Raw genomic sequence first — 11,278 nt, forward strand, 5'->3', positions numbered from 1 at the left:
AGTGGGAATGTAAAGTAGGCAGTCTTTCTGGAGGACCACTGGGCAGCATTGCATGTATGTCATATGGCTAAGACATCCCACTCAAGCATTTGTACCTGTGGCAGATCCCATACAGCCCCTCCCACACCCTCTGAGCACCCAGAGTCCCCACGTGCAGGGAAAGTCAGGAGTCCCAAGGCGTGAACGCCCCCTCCACCCCCGTCTCCAGAGAAGCCCTCAGCCACGACAGACAGAAGCTGGTGCAACAATGCTTCCACTCCCCGCCACTTGGGTGGGTACACCTTGGAGGTGCATCTGCCATCATCTCCCAGAGCTACCCTCATTAACACTTACTGGCTTCCTTCTCTTCCCCACTGGCTCACCGTTAATGCTTCCTGAGTTCACCTTCCAGAGAAACTATTGCCATCTAATTCCTTGCCTCGGAGTCTGCATCAAGAAGAGCCTGAACTAAGCATCCATCCATCATTTACTGAATGCCCACTGTGTGCCAGGCACCATCTGAAGTGTCAGAAAAGATATGTGTCTAGGGCTCGTGGGGCTTCAGTTCCAATGACTGCAGAGACTATTGCACAGAAGTGCAAAGCAGTGTGTAACAAGACACACATCCCAGCATATAGCTGAGAACAAACCCTCAGGGCATGGGTCTCAAGGAGCTACTCCAGAGGCTAGAGGAAAAGGAGAAACTATTCATCTCAAAAGGCCCCTTTGCTACCACTTCATCTCACCCTGTTTTGCTATATACACAGCATAAGTGCATGCTCAATCGCTCAGTCATGTCCACCTCTTTGAGACACCATGGGCTGTAGTCCACCAGACTCCTCTGTTCATGGGATTCTCTAGGCAAGAATACTGGAGGGGGTTGCCATTTCCTTCTACAAGTGTCCTTCCACACCCAGGGATCAAACCTGCATCTCCTGCACTGGCAGGCAGATTCTTTACTACTGCACCACCTGGGAAGCCCCTATATACACAAGCATTTGTCACAAATTGACATTATCTTGTTCCTTAATTATACACATCCTTACCCTCTCCCTCTCCCCACCCCCACCCACCCACCCACCCACACATACCCCAATAGAGCAGAAGCTCTGAGAGAGAAGATATAGCCTCATTTATCTTGTCCACACAAAGGTTTATCTTTGGGCGGCCCATGGCCGAGCCCACAGGGACTTCTGAAGGGGGTCACGCCCATTGCCAGATTTCACAGAGGAACCTAAGCTTAGGGGGTCCCAACCCTCAAGGTTTCAGAGTATCTCTAATCTGGTGAACTTGTGGGCTTCTTTTCCCCATGAGATGGGGTCTCACTCTCCCACCTTCTCAGGTCTCCTCTCTCTTGAATCTAGCAGACAGAGCAGATCAAGGTAAAAGTCTTGTCTGAGATCTAGGTCAGGCCTCCCAAAGTGGGGAGGAAATCGTGGGGGTTGGAACAGCAGGGTCTCCCTTTGAGAAGCAGATCTCCCAGATTGGACTCCAACCTTGGCTCCCAGAGCCCTCTGATCCCGGACTCTGTCTCCTCCCCAGTGGAGAGCCTCCCTTGGTTGGGTGGTCAGAGCAGGAAGGAGAAAGCGCCCCGCCCTCCCTTGGGCCCAGATCACTGATTCCCTGTTTCAAAGCCAAGTAGCTGCACCTGGGAGTGAAGGGAGGAGGAGGGCTTCCACCTGTTCCCGACTGGCCTATACAGCTTAGATCCCAGAAAGCTACTCTCAGGTTGGCTTTGGGCGTCCAGCGCCTTCAGCCCCTTTCAGTGTCCCCCACGCCAGGTCCGCCCCACTGCAGTGGAGCGCAGAATTCTACCGTTCCTGCTCCTCCGACGAGCTCCTCCCCTCAAGAATCGCCTACCTCCGGCTCTCCGGCGGTACCGGGAGTCCGGGAGCGTCCGAAGGGAGGCGGGGCCGAGACGGCTGGTGGGCGGGGCGGGGCGGGGCAGCCCGCGGCTCCGGTCCCGCCCGCCCTGACTCACCCAGTCCTGCCCGCGAACTCCGCGGGAGTCCCGGCCGCTCAGCTCCCCGGGACACAGGAGTTGGAAACAGCGTCTGGCCCGTGAGGTGAGTAGGTGGCTCTCCGCGGTTGGGCACCGGGTGGCGGGGTGAGGACCTGGCCCACAGGAGGACAGCCCGAGATGCGGCTGGCCCTGCGACCTGAGCCCTAAGCCGTCTGGGGCACAGAGGAGCTGGGCGTTGAGGGGGGGGGGCGGTGGTGAGAGGGGGCGGTGCAGAGAGAGGCCCGGCCCTGGCCAGCCCAAGGGCGCCTATCCAGGGAGCCCGGCAGGCCTGACCAAGGACAGAGTGAAGATCGAACAGCTAGGGTCCACCCTGGGCATCTTGATACCTTGTTCCCCTCTCCTCTTGGCGGTGACAGCTCATCCCAGCGAGCCCCTCACCTCTCAGAGCCCTAACACGTGGGGGCCTCCCCAGGCTGTCCCTTCCGGGTCCCTTGAACCTAAAGACTGCCCAGATCCCCCAGTTCTGGAAGGGCAGCTTGGAAAAGTTCTAGGTTGGGACTCCCCAGGCCTAAGGCCCAGAACTGGCTCTGCTGCTACTGCTCCCCGCACCCCTGACCATAATTTCTCCCTCGTGTAGAAGTCAAAGGTTAAACCGAGTGCCCTCCAAGGCCCATTTCGGGGCTGACAACTGTCACTCTTTGTTCTTTGCCGCTTAGCTTGGACAGTGGGTGGAAATGGGGGGTGGGGGGATCAGGGGCACCCACCACCGCTGCCAGTGTTTAGAGGCAACGTGGGGGCTTGGGGGAGGCCTGAGAGAGAAGCAAGGGTGAGGCATGGGTAGGCGGAGCTAAGGCTACGCAGGGGGCAATTTCCCGTTCAGAGGCTGACAAGGACAACTTAGCCTGGTAGGCAGAGCAGACATCCTCCCGTCATCTCTTCTCTACCGGAAGAAGCCCCCTTCTGAGGCCCCCTGGCAAAGATGCTTCATCCCAGTGAGAGGTTCTTGCTCAACCTGGAACAGAGTGCCTGTGATCAGACGGACAGGACTCAGGGGGTCTCCCTCAAATGCTGCTTGTCACAAGCTGGGACACCTTGAATGAGTTATTTCACTTCCCCGAGTCTGGGAAATAAGGGTCTCCATATCCATGCTCCCGGAGTTGGGGGTCAAACAAGACACTGAAAACATCTGGTGGCCTTAAGTTCTCTGTCCCCACACCCCCATGATGCTTTCCCCCCTAGCCCTCCCACCAGCCTGGTTCAGACAAAGGGGGGCCAGTCTTGTGTCTGGGGAAACTTAATGGCAGGTTCCAAACAATCAAGATTGAGTCATGGAGACAGATAATGATAACCCCATGTCTGCCTTTGAGGCTGTTGTGTATACACCTTGCTCCATGGGAGCCTCTGACCCATCTGTTGGGGACTCTGGGTGTCTCTGCCTTCTTGCTTTTGATTGTGGGTCTGGGATGACCAGTAGCAGAGCTTCCACAATTGTGAGATGTGTCCTGAAGGGTGGCAGGGCCTCGGGGGCAGGAAGTTGGTCCTCCCTGCCTGTCTGTGTGGCATTTCTGCTAAGAGTCACCATTCTTAATTGAAGCAGTGTCCATTGCAGGGGCAGGTGGCCAGGGCAGGGAGAATAGTGGGTGGCCAGAACTGGAAGAGAGTGTATGGCTGTGTCTCTGGTACTGAGTCTCCCTTCAGCTTGTACACACGTGCACTGGTGTGTACACACTAGAATGCCCCCAAGGTTGTCCCAATCGGTGGCTGCAATTTGGCCCCTGGGGGCTGTGGAGTTGCCCTGGGTGTGTTTCTATTAGATTCCCTGGTGCCTGAAGCCTGTGATGCACTGGGGGGGCACCTTTACTAGGCTTGTTGTTGAGGACAGGTTGTGAAACTGAGTGCAAGGGCTGGGTCATTGGGTGAGGGATCCTGTGCTCTGTGTACCCCCTTGCGTGTACCTGGTGCTGGGTGAGTCAGGGCCTGAGTCAGGGGCCCCTGGAGACTGGGTGTAGGCAGGTGTGTCCCTTCCCTTGCATGCCATCCCTAGTGGGATTAAGGGGTGTGGCCGACTGCCCTGACTTCAGCCTGCAGGGCGGGGCCTGCATCCTATAGCCCCGCCCACTTCCACCTTGTCCTCATTCAGTAGCAATGGGAGGCCTTCCAGGGTTATGGGGACCAAAGAGGGAGGCACGGAGGTATCAGAGCGATTGGCTGAGGTGTGGGACAGAGGCCAGGCCCTGCCCCCCAGGAGATGGGTGGGAGACTGGAGGATGATCCGATGACCCAGACGCCTCCCTTCCTTGCCCAGCCAGTGACAAGCTATCAGGATGAGGACCACAGGGCCCAGGAAACCTACATGAGAAACAGGCTTCCGTGCTCAGTCATGTCCGATTCTTTGCAACCCCATGGACTATAGCCCCCCAGGCTCCACTGTCCATGGGATTCTCCAGGCAAGAATAATGAAGTGGGAAGCCATTTCCTCCTTCGGGGGATCTTCTCCACTCAGGGATTGAACCCACATCTCTCGCACCTCCTGCATTGGCAAGCAGGTTCTTGACCACTGTGCCATCTGGAAAGCATGAGAAGGATGAGAAACAGGGGCTTTATATTGGGGAGCATGGGTGCTGGGGAGGGGGGATGGACCGGCCTAGGAGCCCCCTCGGAGACAGTGGAGGCCTTGCTGCCTCCCTTTCTTTCCCCTTCTAGACCTGAGAAGAAGAGGCTCCAGGGCTGCCTGTCTGGGAGGGTGCTGCTCCAGCTTGTGGTCCACGCCCCCGAGAGCCTTGCGCCTGGCTGGCTGTATCTGGAATAATGATACCTTGGTCTAAAATGAAACCCAGGGACAGACAGAGTAGGCTAGCCGCCCAGGAGCCTGGCAGCCCAGCCCCGTCCTAGACTTTGTAGTCGTAGGTGTCACCCTGGCTCTCTCCCTGTGAGTTTTCCATTTCCTGATTCTTTGCCCCTCAGCCCTTGCCTTTGAGGTATCGGTTTTCCGCCGCAGATCCTAAACACTGGCCCCACCAGAAACCCAGGTGTCTTCGTCACTGCCACCCTCCACCCCCCAGGGCCAACAAGCCTTCAGCTCCGCCACTCCCTGCCCCTGGGGCCGGTAACCAGAGCCAGGCTCCAGCCGGCTTTTCCGGTTGGAGGTTGGAGGTGGTGCCCAGAGCGCCCCTGAAGGGGGTGGGGGTCCACGCCCCGGAAGTCCCGAATCTCGGGACTCTGTGGTCCAGTGACGGAGGGATCCGGGGCTAGCCGCCTGGGTACCGGGTGTCTGGAGTCAAGGAAGCAGAGCGAAGTGTTTGGGACCGGCGTCAAGGGTGGGAGGAGATGCCTGGGCTTGGGGAGAAGGCCACACCGACGAGCGGTGGTGCAGCGGCCTCGTGGAATGCCCCTTCTGAACTCTGAGTGGTCAAGCCCAGTCCCATCGGGGCAAGGGTGCCTGGGAACAGAGGTGGTGAGGACTTACCGAGCAGTAAGTACTTACCACCTTAAGCCAAGCATTCAGTCTTAGTCGCTTGGCTCCAGGAAGGAGGTGAGGTCTAGGGGACGGGGGAGGGGAAGGGAGCGCACAGCCGTGGGTTCTGCCGGAGTTCGGCGGGGCGGAGCGCGGATACTGGGAGCAGAGGCGTTGATGCTGGCTCTTCTGGGGGCCTGGCTCACAAGGCGCCCTATCCTGAGCTTCCTGCTGTCCTCATAGGAAGGATGATTCCGGTGGCGGAGTTCAAGCAGTTCACGGAGCAGCAGCCCGCCTTCAAGGTGCTCAAACCTTGGTGGGACGTGCTGGCCGAGTACCTCACCGTGGCCATGCTCATGATCGGGGTCTTCGGGTGCACCCTCCAGGTAAGGGGCGGGGCGGGGCGGGGCGTGGCCTGGATGGGGCGGGGTTTCCCAGGGGCGGGGTCTGGGAGATTCCGGAAGTCTTCCCTTATCCTATCATAGTTCTAGAGACTGGACATCCGAAATCAAAGTGTTGACAGGGCTGGTTCCTTGCGAAGGCTGTGCCTCTCGTCTAGACTCTGGTGGCCTCAGGCATTCCTTGGATGATAGAGGACACTCTCCCTGTATCTTCACAGCATCTTCCCTCAGTGTGAGTGTGTGTGTGTGCCCAAATTTCTCCCTCATCTTAACTTGATTACATCTGCTCTGCAAACACTATTTCCAGATAAGGCATCAATCACAGGTCAGGTATTTGGGGCTTAGGACTTCAACATCTTTTTTGTTTAATATTTATTTACCTGCACCAGTTCTTAGTTGCCTTATGTGGCATTTTTACTTGCAGCCTGTGAGATCTTCATTTTTTTTTTAAGTTGGAGCATGAACCCTTAGGTGTGGCATGTGGGATCTAGTTCCCTGACCAGGGATCAAACCCAGGCCTCCTGCATTGAGAGTGCCCAGTCTTAGCCACTGGGCCAGCAGGGAATTCCCTAGGTCTTTAACATCTTTTTGAGGAACACGAATCAACCCAGCTCTTTTATTTCCAGACAAAGTCCCGTATTCAAAGGTTTAATGACTCTTCCAAAGTTACAGCCAGCTGAGGACAGCTGGGGATCAAGGCAGACCTCTCCTGCTTGCAGCCTGCTTCCTCTCCCTGTAACTTCCCAGGCCACCCCAGATCCTTCACCCTCTTTCATACCCTCGCCCCCATCCCCAGGTGACGCAGGACAAGATAATCTGTCTGCCCAGTCATGAACCCCGGGAGAATTTATCTGAAGCCCCGTGCCAACAGCTGCTGCCCCGGGGGGTCTCAGAGCCCATGGGGGACCTCCGGGAGTTGAGCGGCCTCAAGAACAACCTGGACCTACAGCAGTACAGCTTCATCAACCAGCTCTGCTACGAGACGGCCCTCCACTGGTATGCCAAGTACTTTCCCTACTTGGTTGTCATCCACACGCTCATCTTCATGGTCTGCACCAGCTTCTGGTTCAAGTTCCCCGGCACCAGCTCCAAGATCGAGCACTTCATCTCCATCCTGGGCAAGTGTTTTGACTCGCCATGGACTACTCGGGCACTGTCTGAGGTCTCCGGGGAGAACCACAAGGGCCCTGCCGCCACCACAGCTGGGCAGGCGACAGTGACCTTGACCACAACGGCAGGGGAGGGCGAGAAGGAGAAGGTGTTGCCAGAGCCCGAGAAGGTGGTGACAGAGCCCCCAGCTGTCACCCTGCTGGACAAGAAGGAGGGGGAGCAGGCCAAAGCCCTGTTTGAAAAGGTCAAGAAATTCCGTGTGCACGTGGAGGAGGGTGACATCCTGTACACCATGTACATCCGGCAGATGGTGCTCAAGGTCTGCAAGTTCTTGGCCATCCTGGTCTACAACCTGGTCTATGTGGGGAAGATCAGCTTCCTGGTGGCCTGCAGGGTGGAGACCTCGGAGGTGACAGGCTACGCCAGCTTCTGCTGCAACCACACCAAAGCCCACCTCTTCTCCAAGCTGGCTTTCTGCTATATCTCCTTCGTGTGTGTCTACGGGATCACCTGTCTCTACACCCTCTACTGGCTCTTCCACCGGCCCCTCAAAGAGTACTCCTTCCGGTCAGTTCGGGAGGAAACTGGCATGGGCGACATCCCCGACGTCAAGAACGACTTCGCCTTTATGCTGCACCTCATCGACCAGTACGACTCGCTGTACTCCAAGCGCTTTGCTGTCTTCCTCTCTGAGGTCAGCGAGAGCCGCCTGAAGCAGCTCAACCTCAACCACGAGTGGACTGCCGAGAAGCTGCGGCAGAAGCTGCAGCGCAATGCCCGGGGCCGGCTGGAACTGGCCCTCTGCATGCTCCCAGGGCTGCCGGACACGGTCTTCGAGCTCAGCGAGGTAGAGGCACTGCGGCTGGAGGCCATCGGCGACATCACCTTCCCCCCGGGCCTCTCGCAGCTGGTGCATCTGCAGGAGCTGAGCCTGCTCCACTCACCCGCCAGGCTTCCGTTCTCCTCGCAGATCTTCCTGCGGGACCGCCTGAAGGTCATCCGAATCAAGTGCGAGGAGCTGCGGGAGGTGCCCCTCTGGGTGTTTGGGCTGCGTGGTCTGGAGGAGCTGCATCTAGAGGGGCTCTTCCCCCCAGAGCTGGCCCGGGCAGCCACCCTCGAGAGCCTCCGGGAGCTGAAGCAGCTGAAGGTGCTGTCTCTGCGGAGCAACGCTGGCAAGGTTCCTGCCAGCGTGACTGATGTGGCTGGCCACCTGCAGCGGCTCAGCCTGCACAATGATGGGGCGCGTCTGTTGGCACTGAACAGCCTCAAGAAGCTGGCGGTGCTGCGGGAACTGGAGCTGGTGGCCTGCGGGCTGGAGCGCATCCCCCACGCCGTCTTCAGCCTAGGCGCGCTGCAGGAGCTTGACCTCCGGGACAACCACCTGCGTTCCATCGAGGAGATCCTCAGCTTCCAGCACTGCCGCAAGCTGCTCACGCTCCGGCTGTGGCACAACCAGATTGCCTATGTCCCCGAGCATGTGCGGAAGCTCCGGGGCCTCGAGCAGCTCTATCTGAGCCACAACAAGCTGGAGACGCTGCCCACCCAGCTAGGCATGTGCTCCAGCCTCCGCCTGCTGGACGTCTCGCACAATGGGCTGCATTCCCTGCCAGCCGAGCTGGGTCTCCTGCAGAATCTTCAGCACTTGGCTCTCTCCTACAATGCCCTGGAGTTTCTACCCGACGAGCTCTTCTTCTGCCGCAAGCTGCGGACGCTGCTTCTAGGTTACAACCATCTGAGCCAGCTTGCACCCCAGGTGGGGGCCCTCAGGGCCCTCAGCCGCCTGGAGCTCAAGGGCAACCGGCTGGAAGCACTGCCGGAAGAGCTCGGCAACTGTGGGGGGCTCAAGAAGTCGGGGCTCCTGGTGGAGGACACCCTTTACGATGGGCTGCCGGCCGAGGTTCGGGACCGGATGGAGGCAGAGTGAAGCTGGGGAGGGAGGACAGGTTGAGGTCAATGCCTCCTGGATGCTACTGCCCTGGAATCTCTACCATTATCTTCGAGGGAGATGGTTAAGTGGGCCCCATCCAGGAGACAAGGAACAGACATGTCAGGTTGATGGAGCCCAGGCAAGATCCTGGGACGGGTTTGTCTGGGAGGCTGTGGATTTGGGGTGGAACATCCTGGAGGGATTAACTCAGTCAGAAGACTCTCAGACCAAAACCACACCCGTGTCTTTGGTTTGGCTGACCTGCTTCTAGCCCTGGGCCAGAGATGCTGCCCTCCCCCAGACAGCAGCCACAGTACCACATATGGGGGTTGGGGTGGGGGAGGCTCATCCCAGTGGGATTTAACCCTCTTCCCCTGACCAAAACAGCTTACATCTGGGGTTTTCTCCCAATGAGGGGACACAGACACAAGGGACCAACCTCCCCCCCCACCCCCAATTTTGATATTAATCCCTTATTTATAAATTGCTTGCTATGGACACCTGAACTCAGAAAGCAATGGTTCTCATATTTGGCTGAAATCAACATCTCCAAAACAAAACATCCCAGGCCCCACCCTTGAAAGGCTGACTCAGGATGTTGGCTGGAGGCCAGGAACTTGCTGGTAAACAGAAGCATCCCAGGTAATTCTGATTCAGACCATCCCAGGCCTGAATGTTGGGAAATGCTGACCTACAGAGTAGATATCTGGGTGTCGAGAGCAGGGATTCTGAACTTGGTTTTAGATCCCTAGATGCTTTGAGAAATCTGATGAAAGCTGGGCACCTCCTTCCTCAGGAAAATGCTCCTGTTCACATAAGTTAAAAGCTCTGCAGACAACTTCAAGCAATCAACATTCCCCTAAACCCCCCAGGGGGCTATTCTTGCCTGTGCTAAGGATTGGAACTCCTGCAGGGGAGGTACATTTTTCTGTAGGCTGGGACTTTGTCTTTCAATGTTCCCTATGTGAGGGAGTGTATATCAGTGGGTGCTTAATAAATAACACTATGAGAACTATATATATATTTTTGGCTTAGCTGGGCCTTCCTCACTGCACTCAGGCTCTAGCTGTGGTGCATGGGTTTCTCATTGTGGTCACTTCTCTTTTGCAGAGCACAGGCTCAGTAGTTGCGGCACAAGGGCTTAGTGGCTCCGTGGCATGTGGAATCTCCCCAGACCAGGAATTGAACCCATGTACCCTGCATTGGCAGGTGGATTCTTAACCACTGGGCCACCAGGGAAGTCTGAGAATAAGTTTGATCCCTTGTGTCCACTCCAGCCATTGTCTAAGTCTTCTATTCCACCAGACCAAGTAGAGGCAACTGGCAACAATCAGGTTCCAGAATCAAGGCTATAAGCCTCTTCCCTGGGAGCAGAGGCAGAGAGAGACCTCAGTTAACCAGGAGACATCAGGTGGTCGTCTACCTAGCCTTTTCCCGTAGAAGTGCCTGTCCTTTACATTTCGTTATTCTCATGGCTCCACAATTTTGGATCTGCTTCACCTGTAAGTTGTCAACCAGGGGAGTCATCAGAAACCTTCAGTTTTCTCGTGCTAGAGTGGGCAGGGCCTTGGCACAGCCTGCCCAACCCTGACTTCCTGGGATTCCCCACCCCCATGGTGTCTCCAACATGTGAGCCTCCTCCAGGCACCAGAGAGCAGAAGCAAGCTGCTCACCTGGGCGCCCCAGGGTTCCAGATTGGGGACATTTTCCCAGCGCTCTTCAGGCCAGCTGAAGAAAATGTGTAGGTGGTGAAGACACTAGGTGGAGGAACCAAACCCCAGGTCCTAACTTCTGCATTGTCCAGGAGCTAAACAGATGAGGGATGCCTTCAAATTTCCCACGGCCAATCTGACTTGGAACTCTCCAGCCTTGACCTTGGCCCCATGTCGCTGAGGATAGGGATCACGCCGCTGGATTCCCACCGTCCAGATAGTGGCCCAAACCCTACCCCGCCCCTTCAAGTCCTCGTGGCCAACCCTGACCCCGCTGAAATGGAAAGGGCTTCCCACAGGTGCCTAATTATGGTGAGTAGGCAGCAATTAAGCACAACAGGGACCGTAACGAAGCACTGTCCGAGATGAGAAAGGCAGTTTTGGAAGGCGTGGGTGCCAGCTAGGGCCGGCCGGGAAGAGAAAGAACGAGGCTGAGGACACAGCCTGGCGACCACCGGGGACAGCGGCAGGAAATTAAAAATAGAGAAAAAGAGAGCGAGAGACCAGAAGTGCGCATGCGCAGCAGACGGCACTCGTGTGCTCTCGTCTCACCTTCTGTACGCCTGCGCGCTGCTTTCTCCGCCCACCGCTCTTAACTGAATGGTGAGTGGGTTTTCAAACATCGCCTCCTGCCGGAGCTCTCGGGGATCTGCACATGCGCATCACACTGAGAGGATGTGTACGCTGCCACCCGCGAGCTCTGGGAGGCGTCTTCCCTCCGGCTGGAACGAA

The 11,278-nt window shown here is 57.0% G+C and overlaps 1 protein-coding gene and 1 long non-coding RNA gene across 6 annotated transcripts; one reads left to right on the forward strand and one right to left on the reverse strand.

The window, feature by feature from the left end:
* The first annotated feature begins 1,962 nt into the window (after positions 1-1,962).
* On the forward strand, positions 1,963-9,851 carry LRRC8E (leucine rich repeat containing 8 VRAC subunit E). 5 transcript variants are annotated; one of them, XM_004008562.5, is made up of 3 exons: positions 1,963-2,045; positions 5,640-5,782; positions 6,594-9,851. In XM_004008562.5, exons 2-3 carry the CDS (start codon positions 5,645-5,647, stop codon positions 8,829-8,831), a joined length of 2,376 nt encoding a protein of 791 aa, XP_004008611.4. In that variant the 5' UTR covers positions 1,963-2,045; positions 5,640-5,644; the 3' UTR covers positions 8,832-9,851. The 5 variants fall into 5 exon arrangements, with proteins under 5 accessions (XP_004008611.4, XP_027825532.1, XP_027825534.1 ...); XM_027969731.3 differs by lacking the exon at positions 1,963-2,045 and adding an exon at positions 5,140-5,474; XM_027969733.3 differs by lacking the exon at positions 1,963-2,045 and adding an exon at positions 5,140-5,414.
* LOC132659801 (uncharacterized) lies at positions 2,600-5,791 on the reverse strand. The gene is made up of 3 exons (XR_009600636.1): positions 5,427-5,791; positions 4,296-4,508; positions 2,600-2,954 (listed from the first exon to the last, which is right to left on the reverse strand). It is a non-coding gene; the product is annotated as an uncharacterized LOC132659801 (long non-coding RNA).
* Positions 9,852-11,278: the final 1,427 nt, after the last annotated feature.

This window comes from Ovis aries, chromosome 5, assembly GCF_016772045.2.
Source record: "Ovis aries strain OAR_USU_Benz2616 breed Rambouillet chromosome 5, ARS-UI_Ramb_v3.0, whole genome shotgun sequence".
In the NCBI taxonomy this organism is placed as follows: Eukaryota; Metazoa; Chordata; class Mammalia; order Artiodactyla; family Bovidae; genus Ovis; species Ovis aries.

Excerpts from the sequence above, each read along its gene's own strand:
- LRRC8E (XM_004008562.5), top strand. The coding sequence starts at position 5,645 with ATGATTCCGGTGGCGGAGTTCAAGCAGTTCACGGAGCAGCAGCCCGCC. Across the intron at positions 5,783-6,593 it reads TCTTCGGGTGCACCCTCCAG|GTGACGCAGGACAAGATAAT; the intron begins GTAAGGGGCGGG and ends CCCCATCCCCAG.